Below are 23,902 nucleotides of genomic sequence, written 5' to 3' on the forward strand. Positions count from 1 at the left end.
CTTTGGAAGAAAGCATACCAGCATGCAGACCTGCTTCCCAGTGTAGCCAGGGGCCTGGGCAAAGTGCTTCTCCACAGAGCTGCCCAGCCTCTCACACTAGGCCGAGATGCCAAGGGTTAGCACCTAAGAGGGGGTCAGGCCTGTGGCTGCTGTTGTTGGTGGGGCAGATGGTGGACAGGTCCATTTACCCTCTTGGCCCCCAGCGACATACTGGCTCTGAGATTTGGCCTACTGGGAACCCACCAGGGAAGTCATCTGGAAGGTCTGTGTGGGAGCTTGATGGGCCACCAGTTTGGTGGCCTTTCCCTAGAAGCTGCTGGGAGACCTCTTCCACCCACCTTCCACATTGGTGTGGTTCACTGTGAGACAGAGCTGAGCCTCATTTCGGTCCAGGCTGCATTTTTTAGGGCGACCTTTGACCTCAACAGGCAGACATTTCCGGAGCAGCTCTGGCTGCTGACTAGATGATTGTTTTGTGCAGCTCTCATTTTTAAATTGAGGTATGATTTGCCTGTAAGACCACACGCAGTTGTGCAGTTGTGTGCTCTCGTGTGGCTGCTCCATGGTGAAGGTTACCCTGAAGTGCTCAGACTCTTCTGTCCACCCAGCAGCGCACTGCCTGCCTTCTACAGCGATTAGGTTTCTTCATACTTGGTGTATGGTCTTCTGGGTCTGGCTTCTCTAAGAGCCATCATGACGGTTACTTATATGAGGAGTGAGTTCTCTTGCTGCTGAGCATCATCTACTGTGTCATCATACTAGAGTTACTGCCGTCCACCTGTTGTTGGGTGCTGGGCATTGTGAATGTACCATACTTGGTGTGGACATGTGGCATGTGCTTCCATGTTTCTTTATTTTTTTGTGTTTGTTTTTTTGTTTTTTTTGGAGATGGAGTCTCACTCTGTCGCCCAGGCTGGAGTGCAGTGGCGCGATCTTGGCTCACTGCAACCTTTGCTTCCGGGTTCAAGCAATTCTTCTTGCCTCAGCCTCCCGAGTAGTTGGGATTACAGGTGCCCGCCACCATGCCCAGCTAATTTTTGTATTGTTTAGTAGAGACAGGGTTTCGCCATGTTGGCCAGACTGGTCTTGAACTCCTGACCTCAGGTGATCTGCCTGCCTCGGCCTCCCAAAGTGCTGGGATTACAGGTGTGAGCCAGCGTGCCCGGCCAATGCTTCCATCTTTCTTGGGTGGTGCCTTCAGCAAGCCCCTCTCCCTACTGTATTCACATATCAACATGTCCGAGCAGGAAGGCCAGTCCTTTCACTCGCGCTTTGCCACCTCAGGTAACCTGCTTCTAGGGAGGGAGGGACCATGTGTCAGGAGGGAAATGATCTCCATAAATTGTGGGAAGTGGGGCCCAGGGACCACCATGACTGGCTTTAGCCAGATCTCAGTTGTTAGGCCGTCCCCACAGTGAGTCCAAGCTTTCTAGGTTCCAGGCCAAGACCAGGAAGGGCTGAGTCCTAGATGTTCATGCACCTGGGAATGGGAGTTTGCAGTTCTCCAGGTGATTCTGAGGCGCAGGTGTGGTTGGGGCACTGGTCAGACAATTGAGCACTGTGGGCCGGGGTCCAGGCCCAGGCCCAGGCCCAGCCACTTCTAGATCATCAGCCTCCTCTTTCTTGGTTTCTCTTCAGACCCTCTTGGGGAAACGTTTATGGAGATGTGTGTTCTTGGAGTTCAGTTTCTCACCTGGGAGAGGAGCTAATACCTCCTGTGAGAGAAGCTAATGAGCTTACATTGGTGCAAACTGGGAAGTGCAGTGATGCCTTGGGATAATTGCGCTCCCTCCCCTGGGCACCCAGAGTCCTCTTGCTTATCTGTTAACAGTTGTGTTGTCCTCTGTCTTCCTCCCTCTGGGCCCACATCAAAGCTGGGAGGGTGCTGAAGGCCGCCCAAGGCTGGGAAGACCTGGGGGTGGAGAGGGATCATCTGGACAGAGCAGGCCCAGTGAAGATGCCTCAGGACAGGGGACCCCCCTCCCCTGTCCCCGCCCTTAGTTAGGTGGATCCCCTTCTCCCCTCGCCGCACTGCCTTTATACCATCTTGGATCTGGGTCATTACTGGGCTGAACAACAGGCAGAGGTTCCAGCTCATCTCACATCCATCTCCCAACTTATACCTCCCTCCTGGCCCTGGAGCCCTCCCATCCCCCATCCCAGTGTGCCCTGTGACTCTGTTTCTGCTGGTGTTTGTAGCTACTGTAAGTTGTTTTCCTGAATTGCTAACAAGGCTGTACATCTGTTTGTGGGGTGATCTGAAGCGTCTGGCCCTGTGTAAATCTGAAGTCCATTTCTTGCCACCATTTCCTGACCTGACACTGTGTTCCTATATCAAGTTTTTGCTGAAGTTCATTGATGAAAATTTGATCTTTCATCTTGTTTCTGATACTATCCATTTTATGAATAACAAGTAATTTAACTCCCGATGATATGTTTGGTTTATTAATCTTTTAAACTAGAATTACATATAGTAAAATGTGTAGATTTTAAGTGCATGTGTGTATGTTGGCAAATATGTCATCCCTTGGGTACATCATCTGCTATTCTGCAGCTTTTCGTTTTCCCTTTTTTTTTTGAGACGGAGTCTCGCTCTGTCATCCAGGCTGGAGTGTAGTGATGCAATCTTGGCTCACTGCTACCTCCACCTCCTGGGTTCAAGCGATTCTTCTGCCTCAGCCTCCTGAGTAGCTGGGACTACAGGCGCGTGCCACCATACCCGGCTAATTTTTTGTATTTTTAGTAGAGATGGGGTTTCACCATGTTAGCCAGGATGGTCTTCATCTCTTGACTTCATGATCCGCCCGCCTCGGCCTCCCGAAGTGCTGGGATTACAGATGTGAGCCACCTCGCCGGGCCACAGCTTTTCTTTTTAATGCGCAGTAGTAATAGTAGCTAAGGCCCTGAGCTCATCTCTCTAGTGCTATGCATTCAGATAACATTTCAGATACTGTGTCCTTATTGCTGGATTACTTCAGGATTTTTTTAAATAGGTTGATTCTATTTCAGTATTGAATTTCAGAGATCATTTTGTTTCTCCTTTTTTTAATCAAGATATAATTTACCTTATTTTTAAACCCCATTCATAATGCTTTTGATAGTTTTCATATTTCTTTTTCTTTTTTTTTGAGACGGAGTCTTGCTATATTGCCCAGGCTGGAGTGCAGTGGCGCAATCTCGGCTCACTGCAAGCTCCGCCTCCCGGGTTCACGCCATTTTCCTGCCTCAGCCTCCTGAGTAGCTGGGACCACAGGTGCCCGCCACCACACCTGGCTAATTTTTTGTATTTTTAGTAGAGACGGGGTTTTACCATGTTAGCTAGGATGGTCTCGATCTCCTGACCTTGTGATCTGCCTGTCTCGGCCTCCCAAAGTGCTGGGATTACAGGCTTGAGCCACCACGCCCGGCCCAATAGTTTTCATATTTCACTAGTTTTTAATAAAAATCAGCTTTTACTGGAGTGTAAGGTAAATATGGAAACTATAAAAATCATAATTGTATAGTTTGGCAAATTATCAAAGTAAGTGCACCCATGTAACTACCAACAGATCAAGAAGTTGCATGTTGTCAGCTTCCCAGAGCTGCTCTCTGAGACCTGTCAAGGTGTGATCATTCTGGCTTTTGACACCAAAGATTATATCTTGCCTGGTTTTGACTTCTTATAGATGGAGTTGCACCGTACTTTTTTGTGTGTTCACTCAGCATCGTGAGACTGATCCTCATTGCTGCTTGTATTTGTAGGTTATTGGCACTCATTGCCACATGGGATTCATTTGTGTGGATATACCACGCCTTCCTCACCCACTGTCAGGTAGACCGACCTTAGTAGGGTTGTTTTCAGCTTGGGGCTGTTAGAACGCTCATGGGGTGGCCGATGCCTGTGTCTGTTGGATGGACTGGCTAGGGTGACATAGGGCAGGCTTTCTTCTAGAGGAGCACAGCAGTGTGTGGCGAGCTCCTGTCCTCTCCATCCTCATCACGGGCACTTGTTGTGTTACCGGTTTACATACTAGCCATTCTGATCAATGTGTCACAGTAGCTCTTTCTTGTGTAAGTTATATTCCCCATGGACCTTTTCCTGTGTTTACTGGCCATTTGGAGAGCCTCTTTTGTAAAGAGCCTTTTCAAGACCTTCTTCTAGTGTTCTTATTGGGTGTCTGCCTTTTTCTCATGTATGTATAGGAGATCTTTACATATTCAGAATATGGAGCCCTTTGCCATCAGGCAGTAGTTCTGACCCAGTGATGCAGCAGAAGGACCCAGCATGGAGCAGGCAGAGATGGCTGTCTTCCATCTGTGCCTCTGCCCTGTCACAATTTTGGCCTCTTGGAGCCTTAGTTTCTTCCTTCATAAAATGGGAACATGGGTTCTGAGAACTTTGAGATAGGCGTTAAGTGAAATACTATACTTAAGGAGACTTATAGAGTGGTGGCTATTGTTGTTACTAATACTTTTTGAATAAAATGGAAAGAGGCTGAGCACGGTATCTTGTGTGTATAATCCCAGCACTTTTGGAGGCCACAGTGGGAGGCATACTTGAGCCCAGGAGTTCAAGACTAGCATGGGCAACATAGTGAGACCCCCATCTCTTAAAAAAAAAAAAAAAAAAGCTGGCATGGTGGCACGTGCCTATAGTCCCAGCCACTCAGGAGGCTGAGACAGGAGGATAGATTGGGCCCAGGAGGTCAAGGCTGAAGGGAGCCATGATCTCACCACTACACTCCAGTCTGGGTGACAGAGTGAGACCCTGTCTTCCAAAAAAAGAAAGAAAGTGGGAAGAGATCTCATATCCGCTGGGATGGCTGTAACCAAAAAATAGACAACAAGAAGTCCTGGAGAGGAGTGGCAAAATTGGAATCCTCCTATGTTGCAAGTAGGAACATATAAAATGGGATAGCCCTTGCGGAAAATTTGGCAGTTCCTCAAAAAAAGTTAGAGATACCATATGACCTAGCAGTTCCACTCATAATAGCCTAAAAGTGGAAACAACCCAAGTGTCCATCAAATGATGAATGGATAAACAAATGTGATCTGTTCATACAATGGAATATTATTTGACCATGAAAGGGAAGGGAATTCTTATACATACTACAACATGGGCGAACCTTGAAAACATTATGCTAAGTGAAGAGGCCAGTCACAAAAGACTGAAATGTCCAGAATAGACACATTCATAGAGATGGAAAATAGATTGGTTTTCAGGATGGCAGTGGGGAGAGCTGAAGAGTGACTGCTAATGGAGACAGAGTTTCTTTGGGGGGTGATAGAAATGTGGAATTAGGCCGGGCGCAGTGGCTCATGCCTGTAATCCCAGCACGTTGGGAGGCCGAGGCAGGCGGATCACGAGGTCAGGAGATCGAGACCATCCTGGCCAACATGGTGAAACCCCATCTCTACTAAACATACAAAAACTTAGCCAGGCGTGGTGGCAGGCGCCTGTAGTCCCAGCTACTCAGGAGGCCGAGGCAGGAGTATATCGTGAACCCGGGAGGCGGAGCTTGCAGTGAGCTGAGATTGTGCCACTGCACTCCAGTCTGGGCGACAGAGCGAGACTCCATCTCAAAAAAAGAGAAAAAAAAAAAAAAAGAAATGTGGAATTAATGGTGATGTTCACCCAACTCTGTGAATGTACTAAAAACCACTGAATGGTACACTTTAAAAGGGTGGATATTATGACGTGGATTATGTCTTATTAACATTTTTTAATGGAGGTAAGCAGGAGAGTCCTTTTGCTTGCTAAATCTTTGAGATAAATTTCACTATTATTCTGAAGTAATCCCCAGAAGACTTGAGGCAGCTTCCTTCCAGGTCGGTAGCTGTGATACCCATATCACATGAATCTACTTGACAACTTGAGGAATCTTACCTTCCAACTTACATTCTGTCTTTCTCATTAGTATTTTTATAATTTTCTTTGGATAAATCTTCTGTTTCTAGTTAAGTTAATATCTGGGGGTTAATTTTTTAGGTCAAGATTATAAATGTAATTGCTCTTTTTTGTGTTCGTAACTCAACAGTTTAATTTGGGAGGATTTTATGAGTATCTTGGTGTATTTGAAACCTCTGACCTTTTTGAGGATGTTTCTTAGTGCATTTTCTAGACAAAATCATCACCTGCAAAAAATAGGAATTTAGCGGTACACTTTTTTCTCTTCTGATGTCTTTTAAGTATGGTGAGAGTGTAGTCCTGCCTTCTCCTTTTAAGGGGAGTGTGGGTAACTCAAATGCATCTTCATTTACCAATGCTTCTCCATTATTTATTAATGCATTCCATTATTTGTTATGTTTGCTTTTGTTGATCTATCCAGGTAAGATTTACTCTATTGATGCTCTTTTTATGACATTTAGAAAGAAAAAAAAAGAAAATTACCACATTCAGTTTTCAAGTGCTTCAGTTGAGAAGAGTTCAGGCTGAATTATGGTAAAAGCATCTTAGCATAGATAACATTTTAAATTCCTTTTAAAATATTATTTTGTGGCAGAAATATTGGTAGTTTGCCTTCAGGCAATCTATATGGTTAACTTACTTGTTGGCCTATCTTGTTTCATAGCAGATGCTGAATATAGATTTTTAAAATTGAATTGGTTTACCCTGGTTTTATGTTCCTGGGCAAGATCTTCTGATCACAGTGAATAACTCTTAAGGTAAGTTGTTACTTCTGTTTGCTGAGATTTTGTCAGGTTTTTGCATCCATGTTTGGCTTGGAGTTGGTCCATGAGTCCCTGCCCTTTGGAAGGGAAGATCTGTTGAAACCAGCAGATAAGTTCATGACATACCTGTTGAACATTCCCATTGAGTTTGTAATGTCTCTTCTCCCTTAGAGAGGACATTACAAACTCAGCAAACTCAACGGGAGTGTTCAACAGATACATCAGGAACTGACAGGGCATGTCTTTCTGTTTTCCTTTCTCATTATTTGTTTGAGTGGATATGGTTGTGGACAGGGACACTTTAGGCCGAGACCTGAGCTCAAGACCTGCTGTGCTACACAGCACCCAGACTCCCTCCTAGGCATGCACTCCCTGGGTCAGTTCTCCTGTGAGGCAGGCCTGCTGGTGCCGATGCCCATCTTGCCAATGGCTGTTGGGTGGAACCAGCAATGCGGTAGCTCAGTCCTCACATTGCCTGTGGGGACTGGACAGGTTGGTAAGTGTTCAGTTCCCTGGTTTTGGGGTATGTACTTTGCACAGACTTGCCAACCTGAATTACAGTCATTAGCGGGTTAAAAAAATACACGAACATGGTTGCTTTGTTTTTTCTTTTGTTTGTGGGTTTTTGTTGTATCACTTCCCCTTTGTGAGACTTTTGCTTGTTACTTTATTCAGTTTTTGCAATCCCAGTCTAGAGAGACTGTTTCTTTTTATCATTATTTATTTTTAGTGCAATCCGCCACAACCCCCAGCACAGTACTGCTTTGGCCATGATCCTGAAGTTTTGATATGATTTGTTTCTATTTTTTGTTTATTTGGTTTCCCGTTGTTTTGTTCTGTATACCTTCTCTAATACAGATATATTTAAGAGATCATTTTTCAATTTTCACATGTTTGAGTGTATGCTAACATTTTTACAGCATATATTTTTTAGAACAGTTTCAGATTTACAGAAAACTTATGTAAAATACTGTCTTTTACTTTGTTCTCCTGTGGTACACCAACACATAAATGGAATTTCTTCCTTTTTTAGATTGCTCTGATGTCATTCTGCATCCTCTTGTGATATCATTTCCTTGTGCCAGTTCTGCGTGGTTGACACTTTGATGTATTTTGTACTAGGCTGTTTGGGTCACGATAGGTTTGATTAACCTATGAGTGAGTTTAATGTCATAATGCTATAAATTCTTTATCTCATAATAATATTGTTGAGCTTGTATTTATGTCAGCTTAATAGGCCTGAGCACCTTGGTGACTGTAATAAGGCTTGATGCCACTTGGTCTCCTGTGGAGTCCTGGCTGTGCAGGGCAGGACTCTGAACAGCACATGCAGAGCTGCCCGGAGTGGAGCAAGGTGTCTGAGGCCTCCAGGTCCTCTCCTGTCCTGCAGACCACCCCAGCTCCTTTTAAGACCTCGGAAACACCTGATTTCCCTTTGACTCCATCAAGTGTTGAAGCCCTGTGGCTTGTGGCAGTTTTTGGGGGGCAAGTCCGCCATTCGATCAGTGTTTACTGACCGCATGATTGTGAAGGAGGTGGGTGCTGGACTTGAACTGCTGTTTCCTGGCTATGCAGATTTCTTTGCCTGTCGTGGTCAGGGGTCGAGTCTTGCTCCAAAGGCTATGCCTCCCTGTCTGCCAAGTGCGAACTCCTGATAGGAATACTGCTTCAAAACAGTAAAGAGTCGACCAAGCCTTCAGGGGCTCCTCACTGTGGTTGGGGGGAATAGAGAGCCTGGGATACTGACAATCCATAATCAAGTGAGTTTTATCATCCTGTGATTCCCCAGGATGGGAGGATTTGTGGTCTCAGCTGACTGTCTGGGCTACAGGCCCTCGGACTTGGGTCTTGGGAGGCCTGATAGTCTGTTTTCCTGGTATCATTGGTACCTACCAGACACAAGGCATGCAATAAGTGCTAATAAGTGCTATTAGTAAACATTGAGGGGATGGTGAAGCCAGTCCCTGGGATTTTTCAGCAAGCCTGGGTGGAAAGATGGGTGCTGAGCAGAGGGTATTCACAGCCTGTCGAGCGGATGAGGATCAGACCTTCCCTCTGCTTGGACCACCCCTGACAAGGAGCCCAGCAGTGTCTCCACCTTAGCAGGTGGTGGGAGGGCCCAACTGAGGCAGCCAGGCTAGGACTAGTGGGATTCCTGGGATGCCCAGGCCCGGCCATTCCCAGGAGGCTGGGCCCACCCTGGGGCAGGCATCATGGCCCTTCAGGGACAAGTGTGGGACCAGCTGGCTACGAGTGGGTGGTGCTGGATCAGCCTAGCAGACGAAGGAATTGAGGCTCCCAGTTTTGTTATGGAAACTGTATCCTGGAACAAGTCCTGCCTCATTGGAATGCTGAGGCTGGCTCTCCTGGCTTGGCAAGTGTTGTTCCTGTTGTATCAGATGACCAAACTGGTTTAGGATGAAAGAGAATTCCCTGGGACAGCCCTGCCTGGAGGCCTGGTTCCCCTGCCCTGGTGGTGCAGGCCTTCTCCAGGGAGTCAGACCCCAGTGGAAGGTCAGCAAGTGGGGTTGGTTCTCAGTCTTCTGTGCAGACCTGTTTCCACACCCTGTACAGGTTTGTCCGGAGACTGAAGGGGCAACCTCTACTAGCTAGGGCTGATGGCCAGCTCTTATTGTGGAGATATCCACATTCTCTCTTGAGAGTGGGGAGGGAGTGGGGTGACTTTCCTTTGTAGCTGCGGAAACTGTAATTAGGTAGTTGCCACAGAGCCAGGCAGCCCCACTGGCTGACTACAAAGTAAGGACATCTTTCACATGCAGAAGGACAGTGAGGCCACTTTGGAACCAGCACCTAGCCTTGGGGGGACCATCAGGGACCAATCTTGTGGCAGGTGGGAGGGGGCAGGCACTGGCCTGGGGCTGCTCTTCAAGCCCTGCCACTTCTCATAAATGGGCTGTTTGTGGATGACCCTGACCTGGTGCCCATGCTGCCTTGGCATCAGGGTGGGCTTACACATGCCCAACCATGGGAACTTGGCCCCGTAGCCCCATTGACAAACAGGCACAGTGAGAGAGGAGCTTACCAAGTCATAGCTGACCAGTGGCAGAGCCAGGACGTGGGCCCAGGCAGCCTGGCTTCAGGTGTGCACATACCCGTTGGCTCTCCTGCTGTGCCGCTGGGAAGTGGGCAGGGCAGTGGGTGCCTCTTGCACAGTGGGGCACCTCGGCAAAGCTGGAGGCCTATGTAGCTGAGGAGGGAGGGAAAGAGATTCTTGTCCAGGGGTTCAGAGGCCCTGGTGTGAGGACCTAGTTGTCCTTCTGACCCCACCTTGTCCTACCTTTTGCTTTGCTGTTCCTTCCACCTGGCACACTTACTCGTCCTCCCAGGCTCTGATCACCTGCCACTGTTTCCTCCTCTGCACTAGGCACAGGTCAGGGTTTCAGCCCTTCCAGCATGTATGTATAGTTTTACTTTCACAGAAAGTAACACTTGAAGAGTTGTTCTAAGGTGGTGGGGGTGCCCAGGTGATAACCAGGAGCTTTGCTGGTACTGGCGTCAGGAAAGAATGAAAACTGCAAAGGTAACTGTAACCTGTTGTTGGTTGTAATCTTTTACTCTTCCTTCATCGTCCAGCTTCTGTCTCTGGATCTCAGCCTCTGTTTGGGGTGATGGGGGCCTAAGCGTCTGGTATGGGCTCATTCTAAAGCCACCCAGCCTCCCACGCGCTGCCCCCACACTGGTGTTGTCAGGATCTCAGCATGTTAACACTGGTCCATTGACAATAGCCTCAGCCACATTCTGAGTCAGAGATATGCTGACTCTGGAGGAGCTGCCTCCTTCTTGGGCATCCGAAAGGCAGTGGGAGCCCTGGAGAGGCGAACAAGGAGTAACTCCTTGAACCTGTATTTTAAAGTTCCTATCGTCAGGGGATGGGTGGAGTAGGAGGCCACATAGGCTCTGGTAAGTGAATTATGTTAACTGACTAAATCCCCACAGCACTAAGCTCAGATTGGTGACATTATTAACCCAGGTTTCATATGAGGAAATCGAGGCACATTGTGATTGGCGCCCACCACAGTCACATAGCCCTGCCCCTGCAGCTTATTTCAGAGGTGCTAGCAGGGGATGTTGACTGTGCTTCCCTGAGATGGGGGTGGTAGGCATAGATGGGCCCGTGCTCACGGGTACCCCTGGGACCTGGCCTGCCTTCTTTTATCTCCTAGGGGCTAGGGTGGGGTGGGGCACTGGGCTCATCTGTTGGACAGGATCCTTACTGCCGTTTTCCATCCTGAGGCCTGTTCTGCCAGCCTTCTGTCTCCAGCCCTGCACCATCCCACGCTACAGCCAGACTGTGCACCCTTGGCAAGCATTGAGCTCTGTTGTGCCTCAGTTTCTGTGTGTGTGTATGTAAAGGGGGAACATGTTTAGGGCTCTGGTCATGGAGCTGCTAAAACAATCTAACAGGGTGTGCTCAGTTCGAGGCAGCTGAAGATATTAATGGAAAGTGGTGCTGATCCAGATCCCAAGAGAGGGTTCTTGAATCTCGCGCAAGAAAGAATTCAAGGCGAGTGCATAGAGTAAAGCGAAAGCAAGTTTATTAAGAAAGTAAAGGAATAAAGAATTGCTACTTCATAGGCAGAACAGTGACTTGAGCTGCTGGCCTAAGGATACTTATAGTTATTTCTTGATTATATGCTAAACAAGGGATGGATTATTCACGAGTTTTCTTTTTTTTTTTTTTTTTTTTTTTTTTTGAGACGGAGTCTTGCTCTGTCGTCCAGGCTGGAGTGCGGTGGCGCAATCTTGGCTCACTGCAAGCTCTGCCTCCCGGGTTCACGCCATTCTCCTGCCTCAGCCTCTCTGAGTAGCTGGGACTACAGGCGCCCGCCACCACGCCCGGCTAATTTTTTTGTATTTTTAGTAGAGACGGGGTTTCACCGTGGTCTCGATCTCCTGACCTTATTCACGAGTTTTCTGGGAAAGGGGTGCACAGTTCCCAGAGCTGAGGGTCCCTCCCATTTTTTAGACCATATAGATAACTTCCAGACATTGCACAGTGGGTACCTCGGGCTGTGGCATCTGTAAACTGTTGGGCCATCACAGGGCCATGGCATCTGTAAACTGTCATGGTCCTGATGGGAGTGTCTTTTAACATGCTAATGTATTATAATTAGCATGTAATGAGCAATGAGGACAACCGGAGATCACTCTCCTCCCCATCTTGGTTTTGGTGGGTTTTGGCCGGTTTCTAGTAATTACTGCAACCTGTTTTATCAGCAGTTAGTGTTTTATCAGTAATTACTGCAGCCTGTTTTATATCTTTATGACCTGTATCTTGTGCCAACCTCCTATCACATCCTGTGACTAAGAATGCCTGTCTTCCTGGAATGCAGCCCAGTAGATCTCAGCCTCATTTTACCCAGCCCCTATTCAAGATAGAGTTTTTCTGGTTGAAACGCCTCTGACAAAGTCACATGATCAGTTCCAGGTAATGGGTGCTGCTGTCCTTTAAGGATGGAGTCTGGATGTGGGCAGTTCACCTGAGCCCTTAGGGTGAATGAAGAGGGGCCACCCAGAGCCTGCACTGCCCGGACAGGGACCGGCAGCCTCTTGTCCCCATGGGACCCTTAGAGTGAGACTTAGGGCCTGAGTGAGCAAGGTCCCAGTGACTCCAGACCCAGTGTGCTGTGTGCCCGTGAACAGCAGGCCATTACTATTTCTGCCATGCTCGTGGATGAGGGCAGAGAGGTAACAGAGATGAGGCACTCGCAGAGGTCAGGTGCTGTTTGCTTCACAGGCCCCCAGGCCTTCCCCTCCCGGCCCCGGCCCCGACTTGCCCTCAACTCCCCATTTCGTCCTCTGCTTGACAAAGCCCTGGGGTCTGGTTGCAGCTGCCCTTCCTCCCCAAGCCCTCTCCATTGTCTTCAAACTCCCCGCTGCCCTCAGGGTGGCTCCTAATGCTTCACAGAGAGTCCCTGGGACCTCCTGCCCCCATGTCATTGCTCGTGCTGTTCCCTCAGATGAGGCCGGCCTTCCCACCCCATGTGGTTTTTGAAATCCTTTCCCTGAGCCCGAGTGATTTCTCCCTCCTTGCTAGAGCTTACCCCACCCATCCCCACTTTTGATAGACCCAGCCTCTGTCCTGCAGCCTGTCCCGAGGCCATGCCACTGCCGCAGGACCCGGCCTCCCTAATGATGTCTGGTCCTGGCTCCCCTTAGGCACAGATGATTGTGCTATAGTCACATTGGTGTGGACAAACCTGAAGCCAGCATTCTTGGGGGTCATGTGTTGGCCAAAAGCAAGGATTCTCCCCAAGGCGCCTGGCTGGTCATGACCTCACGCCTGGGCTCACCCAGTGTGTTAGATCTTGCTGGGCCTAGGCAGCTTCAGAGCAGTGGGTAAAGAGTGAGCCGGGAGCCTGTGTCAAGCACAGTGTTTGCCCGTAGCCAGGGCAGCCCCTTGGGGGTTATCACCAAGGTGCTGCTTCCTCCTCAAAGCCCAGATGAGCCTAGTCTTACGGTCCAGGAGGGTAGGAGCTTGGGCCTTCCACCTATGTGTCCCTTTTGTTCCCCAGAGCAGCTGAAGTTTGTGGTCACGGGTGGGATGGAGGGCACATCTGGGATCCCCTTCCCAGGCTGGATCCTGATGGTAGGTTGGGCAGAGAGCCCTCCTGTGGGTGGGCAGGGGATCATACCCTGCAGGGCACCAGCCTGGGAGGCCCACAGTGAGGCAGGGGAAGGAAGCTGCAAGGACAAGCCCACAGCTGGCGACCCCTTAATCAGGTGGTGAACTCCAGTGCTCTTCATAGTGCTTAATTGCACTCCTGGACCAGTGCTTCCACCTGAGGGGACAAGAGGGGGCAAACAGCCTGTGGGAGGGGGAGGAGGGAGTGACTCCAGGTGTCCTGGGTTGGGAGTGGGGGAGGTGGATTTTGTCTTCTCTCTCTTTTTTTTTTTGAGACAGGGTCTAGCTCTATCACCCAGGCTGGAGTACAGTGGTGCGATCATGACTCACTGCAACCTCCGCTTCCCAGGTTCAAAGGATTCTTGTACATCAGTCTCCCAAGTAGCTTGGGAATTACAGGTGCATGCCACCACACCTGGCTAATTTTTGTATTTTTAGTAGAGACGGGTTTTCACCATGTTGGCCAGGATGGTCTCGAACTCCTGGCCTCAAGTGATCTGCTTGCCTTGGTCTCCCACGTTGCTGGGATTACAGGCGTGAGCCACTGTGCCTAGCTGCCAACTAAGCTAACTTCTAACAGCATAGATTAACTTCACTTATTCATGGAACTTTATATATAAACAGAATCGCACAACATATACTCTTTTGTGTGTGGCTTTTTTCACTCAACATTATGTTAGATTCGTCTCTGTTATCTGTATAGCAGTAGTTTATTCATTTTTCATTTCTATATAGTATTATGTAAATAGTTACGTAGTCACTGTTTATCTTTCTCCTGATGACAGATACTTGGGAACTCTGGTTTGAGCTTTTATTTTTTTTTAGACGGAGTCTCGCTCTGTTGCCCAGGCTGGAGTGCAGTGGCGCGATCTCAGCTCACTGCAAGCTCTGCTTCCCGGGTTCATGCCATTCTCCTGCCTTAGCCTCCCGAGTAGCTGGGACTACAGGCACTCACCACCATGCCCGGCTAATTTTTTGTATTTTTTAGTAGAGACGGGGTTCCACCGTGTTAGCCAGGATGGTCTCGATCTCCTGACCTTGTGATCTGCCCGCCTCGGCCTTCCAAAGTGCTGGGATTACAGGAGTGAGCCACTGCGCCCAGCCTGTTGATTTTTTAATTAGGTCGTGTATCTTCTTTTTTTTTTTTTTGAGATGGAGTTTCGCTGTTGTTGCCCAGGCTGGAGTGCAGTGGCATGATCTTGGCTCACTGCAGTCTCTACCTCCTAGGTTCAAGTGATTGTCCTGCCTCAGCCTCCTGAGTAGCTGGGATTACAGGCGCGCACCACCACACCCAACTGATTTTTTTGTATTTTTAGTAGAGATGGGGTTTTATCATGTTGGCCAGACTGGTCTCGAACTCCTGAACTCAGGTGATCTACCTGCCTTAGCCTCACAAAGTACGGGGATTATAGGCGTGAGCCACCGTGCCCAGCCAGTTGTTTATCTTTTTATTGAGTTGTAAGAGTTTTTTATATGGTCTGGATACTATATCCTTATCAGATATGTAATCTGAAAACATTTCTTTTATGGTGTAGGTTGTCTTTTCACTTGATTATGTCTTTTGACATATGAGGTTTTTAATTTTGATGAAGTTCAAGTGACTTATTTTTGCTGTTGTTAGTTACGTTTTTGGTGTCATATCTGAGAATTCATGGCCAAATCCCAGGTCATGAAGATTAATCCCTACATTATCTTCTGAAAGTTGTGGGTTTTTTTGTTTTTTGAGACGGAGTCTCGCTCTGTCACCCGGGCTAGAGGGCAGTGGTGCGATCTCGGCTCACTGCAAGCTCTGCCTCCCTGGTTCACACCATTCTCCTGCCTCAGCCTCCCCAGTAGCTGGGACTACAGGCGCCCGCCACAATTTTTTGTATTTTTAGTAGAGACGGCATTTCACTGTGTTAGCCAGGATGGTCTCAATCTCCTGACCTCGTGATCCGCCCGCTTCGGCCTCCCAAAGTGCTGGGATTACAAGTGTAAGCCACCGCGCCCAGCCTATCTTCTGAAAGTTTAATAGTTTTAGTTCTTATATTTAGGTATTTGATTCATTTTGAGTTAATTTTTGTGTATAATGTGAGATCTGGGTTCCGCTTCATTATTTTGCATATATATATCTACTTGCCCCAGCATCATTTGTTGAAAAACTTTTTTTTCTGTCTGTTGCCCAGGTTGGAATACAGTGGCGTGATCTCGGTTCACTGCAACCTCTGCCTCCTGGGTTCAAACCATTCTCCTGCCTCAGCCTGCCAAGAAGCTGGGATTACAGGCAGCCGCCACCACGCCCAGCTAATTTTTTTATTTTTAGTAGATATGAGATTTCACTGTGTTGGCCAGGCTGGTATCGAACTCCTGACCTCGTGATCTGCCCACCTCGGCCTTCCAAAGTGCTAGGATTACAAGCATGAGCCACCGTGCCTGGCCGAAAAACTATTCTTTAACATCAAATTATTTTTGTACCCTTGCCAAAAATCAATTGACCATATATATGAGGTTTTATTTCTGGACTCTATTCTATCCCAGTGGTCTCTATATCTATCTTTACACTAGTACCACATTGTTTTGATCACTGTAGCTTTGTATTAAGTTTTAAAATTGTGAGTTCTCTCCCTTTGTTATTCCCTTTCAATATTGTTTTAGCTCTTCTAGGCCTTTTGCAATTCCATATGAATTTGAAAATCAGCTTTTCCATTTCTGCTAAAAAGGCTTTGGAATTTTGGTAGGGATTGCATTGAATTTCAAGTTAATTATCTTTTAAAGAGATTTAAATAAGAAAAATAAGTACTTTATATTTGCCTATTTAATTATCATTTCTTCCATGTAGATATAGATTTCCATATGGTATTATTTTTCTTCTGCCTGAAGGATTTTATTTAGCATATCTTTAAATACCAATGCAGATCTGCTGTTGATAAATTCTTTCAGCTTTTGTATCTCTAAAGTATTTCACCTCTATTTGTGAACAGTTTTCAGTGAGTATAGCATTCTAGTTAAGTTTTTTTGTTTTGTTGTTTAAAAGATGTTGTTCCACTGTCTCCTGGCTTGTTAGAGAAATCAGCTGTCATTTATCTTTGCTCCTCTTAAGTCATGTATCCTTTTTCTTCTGGCTGATTTTAATATTTTTATTGTATAATTGGTTTTAAACAATTTTATATTATGCCTCGGTGTAGTTTTCTTCATATTTCTTGTGCTTGGGGTTGACAAACTGCTGATATCTGTGAGTTTATAATTTTCATCAAATTAGGAAAATTTTCAGCTATGATTTCTTCAATTATTTTTTCTATTTTCCCCTTTTTCTCCTTTGGGTACTCCAATTACTCCTTACATAAGGCTTCTTGAAATTGTGTCATACTTCATACTTCACCAATGCTCTGTTCGAGTTTTGCTTTTGTCTTTTAGCCTTTTTTTCTCTGTGTTTCATTTTGGATAGTTTGCTGTGGTTTTTCAAGTTGACTAATCTTTTCTTCTGCATCGTTTTATCTGCTGTGAATCCCATCCACTGTACTTTTCGTTTCTAGAAGTTCTGTCTGGATCTTTTTCTGTCTTCCTCATTTGTGCGCCTTTGCCTGCTCAGTGGTTAGTGACGAGATGCCGGGCAGTGGACCTCACCTGTTGTTGGGAGATGGATGTTTTTGTATTCCTTCATGTGTTCTTGAGCTTTTTTCTGGGATGTAGTTAAGTGACTTGGAATCAGATTGATCCTTTCAGGTTTTGTCTTTATGCTTTGCTCTGTGGTATCAGAGCAGATTTAATCCAGACTAATTTTGTCAGGCCCTGGGAATGCTCCCCCGCTGCCTGTGCATCAGGAGGGCTCTCCTCTGCTGTTGGGAGCAGGTACTGTTTTGGGCTGGTGTAAATGGTGGGGATTGCTTTCTCTGCCCCTCTCAGTGGTCCTTCAGTGACTTCCTCAGCTCTGTGCTGCCTGGTCCTCAGTGGAGATTCTGGCCCTCTGTGTGCAGGTCTGCCTAGCTTGGCTGCCCTGCTGCCATCTTCCGCCATCTTCCAGTCCCTCCTTGACAGGGTCTGCCACGCCTTGCCTCAGTCTCCCATTTTACCGTGGCTGGGAAGTTCTTTTGGTGGAGGGGGTTCCTGGAACTCCCCTCATCCTGTCTCTCAGTATCTAGTGCCCATGATGTGAAAACCACTGCTTATTATTTATTTATATTCTATCATTGTCTGGTTTTTTCTTTTTCTTTCTTTTTTTTTTTTTTTAAGTTTTCACACAGAAGGTAGTTCTAATTTCTGCAACAATCTCATTTTGGCTGTAGGCGGAAGTCTGTATCTCAGTGTGTTTGAAAAACTGCCCAGGAGTGTTCGTGGGCCCCGGGCTGGGAGCTTAAGCAGAGGAAAAGATCCAGGGCTCAGGCCAGGAGGCTAGGACTTGAATGTTGTGTCATGGCATTTAGCTGTCATACCTGGAGAAAGCTTCTGAGGTGATGTCTGCATCCCCAGCTCCAGGCTCGTGGGTGTGTTCAGTTGGGTCCCGCCTGCTTGTCAGGAGGCCCAGATGGTCTGGCGCTGCCCATGCCACCTGCAGCCAGCGAGCCCTTCACCCAGTGAGGGACTTGGGGCCTGGCTGCCACTTGGGTGGGGAGCCCGCGGTTGGGGCCAGTTCCATGTCTGGTTTCTCTTCTTGTGGCCTGGGGTGGCTGGCCAGGGTGGATCAGGTGCTGTGTAGACATTATGATTTGGTCCTTCCTTGGGACTAGGATAAGGAAGAACAGAGCAGAAATCACAGAGCTGACCCGATTGCCTTGAAGAAAAACTGACATCTTCCACGTAGTGGGTGTTGTGTTGATGGGTGGGGGCAGGTGAGCAAGACCCAGCCTCCTCAGGAGTGTGGGTCCATGGACGTCTGTGCACCCACAGCAGGAGTGTCCATGTCAATCCTGAGTCCCCACATGCAGTCCCAGTGCCAGCACCAGTCTTCCTGCTGGGCCGTGTTGTCCTGTTAGCCTTGTTTAGGGGTGTCCCCCGCAACACCACGAGACACACAACACATACATCACAGCACATGTCACCACACCTGCCACAGCACATATGTGCTCTCCCAGGCAGGATCCTGTGATCCTCACAGTGCTGTAAGATCAGTCTGTCTTCCCCTTGATTCCCCTGTTGGTCCCATGAGACTCTATACTCAGACTAGACCCTGGTTTCTTTTGCCAGTCTCCTGTTGGGAGGAAATGAGTTACTGTTTGTTTTGATTTCTTGAAATTAGAAACTGTCCTGCTCAGTAACATCGTTATTCATGGTTTTCTACATTTTCCCTATTTTCTTGGACTGAATTCTTAGATTTAATATTAAATAGTAAATGAGTAAAAAATGCTCCTTTTTCTCTTTTAGGAAAACAAAGTCATCCACTTTCAGTCGCCTGTCTCTTGATCTTGTTTTCTGCCATGAGCCAGGATTACTGTAAAAAGATAGGGTCTTCTGTAAGAGCTCTGTGGTGGAGTGGCCAGTGAGACAGGGGCTGCTGGGGGTGACACACTGTGGCCCCTCTGCCTTCTACCCATGGAAGCCCTGTCCTGCCATGCCAGCTATGTGGGGGTAGTGAGCAGTGGAGGGAGGGATGGCACCTGCTTGGAGTCTGGGCCACTCACCTGGGGTGTACACGATGGGAGGCTGGCTGGCGTGGATTTTGGGGCATGGACATGACACAGCTGTCGACTCTCGGGTGTGTGGGCAGGTGGGCGTCCTGGGCTAGGTGAGCACCCCTTTCTGGTCGATCTCACCCATAAGGTCTCCTCCCTGAGCCCCAAGGCCTTGCACTTCTTTGCCATATGCAGCCCCCGCCCCCCTTGTTCCTCACCCCTGTGGAACATGCTGGTATGTTGGCCTCTGAGCCAGGAACTGGGCAGAGTGGGTGGCACACTGTGCTGGCCTCTGTCTAGTTCTTACCATCACTGCTGTCCTCGGGCCTGGGGCTTGACTGCTCAGCCCAGGTCTCTCCCAGGAGTGAAGGATGAGCCAGCATCAGGCAGCAGGATGGACAGACTCCCTCTGCGTTTCATATGTGGTGGCCGGCGTGCCATCTGGAGTGGGGAGGAGGTGGGGGCTGTGTGGGAGCTCCCTCCGCCGGCCCCCAACTGCTGTCACACATGCCCACTGTGGCTCCCTGACTCCAGCACTTGTCTTGCCAGTGCAGACACTGTTCCTCAGAGACCAGGCTTTCTCTTATTTTGGTGAAGCAGATGAACCTTGGGTGCAGCTTGTTGCATTTGCGTATGTGCACACCACAGATGCACCTCCCAGGTCAGGGGCCCTCCCTTCAGGCCCACAGTCCCCGTTGTTGTTGCTGTTGTTCTGCAGCATGAATGTCACCTGTGAGCTGGGTCTCTATCCTTCGGCACCCCTGGGAGGCCCACCTCACGAGTGTCTTGTCTTCTGATGCAGGCCTTTGGACAAGCACACACAAACCACAAGAAGGTGGCTGCTGATGGAGAGAGCCGGGAGGAGAGCCTGATCCAGGAGTCGGCCTCCAAGGAGCAGTACTATGTGCGGAAGGTGCTAGAGCTGCAGACGGAGCTGAAGCAGTTGCGCAACGTCCTCACCAACACGCAGTCGGAGAATGAGCGCCTGGCCTCTGTGGCCCAGGAGCTGAAGGAGGTGAGGGGGTGAGGAGGGGCCTAGTCTGTGGCTGCACCAGTGCCACCAGTGTCACGTAGTAGGTGTGCCTGGTTGGTGGCTGAGCTGGGCTGGCCTCTGGGGACGCTGCAGCTGGCTGGTCTGTCTTCTTTCCTGGTCTCCTCCTCCACTGCCCACGTGGCAGAAGGGAGAGAGATGGACCCACAAGTTCCGCTGCCTCTGGCTTGCTTCTGTCTCAGTCATGAAGTGAGTCCCATGAGCAAGTCCAGAGCAGAGGAGTGGTCAGTCAGGGAGGGGTGCGGTTAGCCCCTCGTGGAGGCTAAGGGCTGATGCCCATGGGGCACTCCTCGTCATTAGACTCCCCCCTGCCCTGGGAATGTTTTGTGTCACTCAGGGCCTGCACTGTGCCCAGCTGTAATAACACAAACCCCAAATGTTCCATGGAGACTTGACATAGGATGTGCGTGTCTGAGAATTAGGGGTGGAGACCACCGCCAGTAGCCCCAGCTGCCACACCCCTGCCTTGTTCACAGCAGAGTGCCCACAGGGAGGGTCTGGGTGGGTGGTCCCTGGCACTAGAGCCTGTTGGAGTCATGGATACCCATGGACAGCCATTGGTACATGGCACAGGCTCTACATCTGGAAATGGGACTGTGGTGTCCGTCCATGAGCTTGTGAACGTGAAGTCAGAGGAACCAACTTGGCTCTTGGGCCCTGACAGGGGCAAAGGCCACAGGACCAGCTGCTGATGGCCCTGACACTAAGGCCCTGGAGTCGTGGAGGACTGGGGAGCCCAGGGGAACGATGTGGCCAAAGCAGGATTTGGGAAGGTTGCTGTGGTGCGTGGAGCCTGTGTAGTTTAAGCCCAGCAGGAGGAGGAGAGCCAGGAGTGTCCATCCACTGGGGCAGGTGGGAGGAGAGTCTCGCTGGCTTGAACAGGAGGCTCAGGGAAGGTTGAGTGAGCACCTGAGTGTCTTTTCTCACTGACTGGCACATATTTTAATTGAGCCCTGCCAGGACCTCGGTGTCTGTGGAACCTGAGGACACAACATGAGCAAAGCCTCATTCTCCTAGAAGGCATGTGGCAGATAACAGGGGAGAGCAGTACCCCGTGCCTGTCCCTGGGGCAGGGGCATGTTCACTGTGGGGCTAAGCCAAGGGCAGAAGGAGTGTCGGGAGAGTCCTGCAGGCCTGGGTGGGGCCCTGAAGGAGGCAGGGTCCAGCTTGGGTTTGGTGGCTACACAGGGAGTGGGCTGTGGGGACAAAAGTGGGGCTGACACGACTGTCTTGGGGGCAAGAGGGCCAGTGCCCTCTGAGGAAGGATGAGGCCCCATCACCAAGATGGAGGTGGGATGGTCCCTGGGGACTGCAAGTGGAGCTGGAAGTTGGAATGTGAGCTGCAGTCCTCCTGGCCATGGCCTTTGAGGGTCAGCCCTAGGTTCTCATTGGGAATGGCTGGAGGAGTGGAGCATGGGTCGGCTGGGAATGGGCTGATACTGGCTTTGCCTTTCACTGAGCCTTGGGGCCTGGGCAAGTCCTTATCTTTAGTCCTGGCCTCAGTTTCCCTATCTGTAAACCAGCAGTCTCTGAAGCCCCTTGTAGAGGATGCCCCACAGCTCTTTCACCCCACATTGTCGGAGCACTTGTGAACCCTTGTTTGTGCCACAGGAGCCCCACCCTCTGCAGCAGATAATCTTATGGGAGGTCAGCAGGGCATAGGCCCTGAGGGTATGCAGTGATTAGGGCTGCTGCTGTTGGCTTAGCATGCCGGTACTGAAGGATGCTGCCCTCGGGGCCAGCAGCGGTGGGAGTGAGGGGTCAGAGATCGCTGAGGCCCTAGGGGCCCAGGGAGGAGCTTGGCTTAGACTCAGGGTGGGGAGTCTCAGATCCTGAAGCGGCAGTACACGATCTCATTTCCTCCCACAAGGAGCCCTCTGGTCAGTGGGAGGAGGGGCTGTATGTATGGAGAGATGTATCCTTGGCTGCCCCAGCTGCCATCTGTCTGGCCTGTCTATTCCTGAAAAGCGTGTGCAGGTGCTCTCTCCCCAGCCCAGCACATTCTGCCCCTTCTCTCTTCCAAGAGGCCTATCTCTGGTGGCAGAGGCCAAAGAGGGCTGGGTGACCCTGCTGGCTTCAGGTAAGACTGGAAGTGAGCACAGCAAGTTAAAGATGCTGCAGGTCTTGTAGGGAAGAGAGGCTTTCTGTGGTTCCTGTTTGTGCTTCAGGAGGAAATCTTGACACCCCTGCACACCCCTCAGCCTTCCCTCTTTCTCCTGAGGGTCCCCACCTTGGTCCCTGGGCCTGCTGTGTCCCCCATGCCTGTATCCCTGCCCTGGGTTGCTGCAGAGCTGTAGGAACCATCCCAGGTCTTCGCCTTGGGTACCTGGTTCGGGTGGAGCATCTCTAGGACTGACCTTGTCTCACCACCACCAGTCCCAGCCATGCATAGCTCTTGTCTTCTGCTGCCTGCTGTTCTGCTGGTCTGAGCCACTGTGCCAAGCTCCTCCCTGCCCACCCCCAGCATGGCTTTCCCCAGTCACTGCCCAAGGCTCACACCCCATGGGTCAGAAAGGGTACATTTGACGATAAAACAGCCTTCATTGTATCCTTTGACCCACCACCCTGCTACCCACAACAGCCCCTTCCCTTTTTTCCTCCCTTGTGTCAACTGGTTGTCTGTCCCCCTCCACACCCCAGCACACCATGAGGACCTGTGAAGCTTTACAGTAACAAACATACTTGGCATGTGTTGGACAATTCTGATTGCCTCAGACCTGGTCCTTCTAGTGACCCTACTGGTATCTTGTCAGATGTGAAGAAACAGAGGTTTGCAAGGTTCCATCATGTGCCTAAGGTGTCCCGGCTGGTAGGGGGTGAGGTGCTTCTCAGATCCTGACTCTAACCGCTGCGTATGTGTGGGCCCTACATGTGGGCAGCCCCTCCAGCTTCTCTCCTGCTAGTGAGAGCATCTTTCCTGCCCGGGCCCCTGGCAGGTGGGTGAGCTTCTGAGGACTGGCCTGGATTGCGCCTTGGTGGTGATGTGGCTCCATTTCCCAGATGGGGAATCAGAGGCCCAGAGAGCCACAGGAGGCCTGGGGTCAGAGCTGCGTCTCATACGCACACCAAGATCTTTCTTCATATTTATCCACAAGAAGGAGTAGGGTGAAGGGGCTGGCCTAGGCCATCAAGGCAGAGAAGAGAGTTTCCTGGGGTTGAGATTGTCTGGTGGGGACAGGAGAGAGGGCGGCCGACCCCCTGCACAATGGCTCCTTGAAACAGGCAATTGTCACACCCTGCTTGCTGATGGGCAGTCTGAGGCATGGGGATCCCACAGAAAGAGAGCTGAGATGGGACCCTGGTGGTCAGCTACAGGCCTGTGCTCCCACCCCCTTCATCTGGGCTGCCCGGTCACATGCAGCAGAGCTTGTCCCCTGTACTTCTTTGGGCTGACATCAGACAGGCTCACTGGGAGAAGGTGCTTACTTGAGAGAAAACTAAACCCCATGGCGACCAGTCAGCCTGTTTGAGCCCTTGGCAATTGGGTGTGTGCTGGATGAAGGTGCTAGGTGGCAGGCCACATGAGCCTGGCTGCCTACGCCCAGTAGTGTGGGCATGGAAGCACAGTGTTTGTGTCCTACAGCATCAGCAGAGATGGTGCCATCATCACCCATGGCATGGTATGGCCAGGCCAGCATTTGACCTGGGTGTGCCTCTGTGTTCTGGGTTTGGCAATGGTGCAAGGACAGAACTCCTAGTATACCTTGCCTGGGCCAGGTGATGAAGGACCCTGAGGACTCACATGAGCACTGCCAAGGGAACAGCAGTCTCGTGTATGCCTCTGGGGGACCCTAATGCTATGAGGCATCCAGCCAGGCTCTCTGCTTCAGTCTTTAGTTGAGCATGTCACTATCTCTCTGCCCAGGCACATGGAAGCTTCTGGGCCCTCGCTTCCCACTGCCTGGAGCACCTTCTAGGTTTGTTGATCTTGACTGGCAGGCCTGGGAGAGTTGGTGGGACTCAGACCTT

The 23,902-nt window shown here is 49.7% G+C and overlaps 1 protein-coding gene across 2 annotated transcripts in view; it reads left to right on the forward strand.

Moving 5' to 3' along the window:
• The window catches only part of BICD2 (BICD cargo adaptor 2), a 55,067-nt gene that overhangs the window by 17,536 nt on the left and 13,629 nt on the right, over positions 1–23,902 (forward strand). For both annotated transcript variants that reach the window (XM_030803676.1, XM_030803711.1), the window contains exon 2: positions 19,685–19,897. In XM_030803676.1, the coding sequence (XP_030659536.1) occupies positions 19,685–19,897 (213 nt within the window). The remainder of the gene's footprint in view (positions 1–19,684; positions 19,898–23,902) is intronic.

This window comes from Nomascus leucogenys, chromosome 1a (genome assembly GCF_006542625.1).
Source record: "Nomascus leucogenys isolate Asia chromosome 1a, Asia_NLE_v1, whole genome shotgun sequence".
Classification (NCBI taxonomy): domain Eukaryota; kingdom Metazoa; phylum Chordata; class Mammalia; order Primates; family Hylobatidae; genus Nomascus; species Nomascus leucogenys.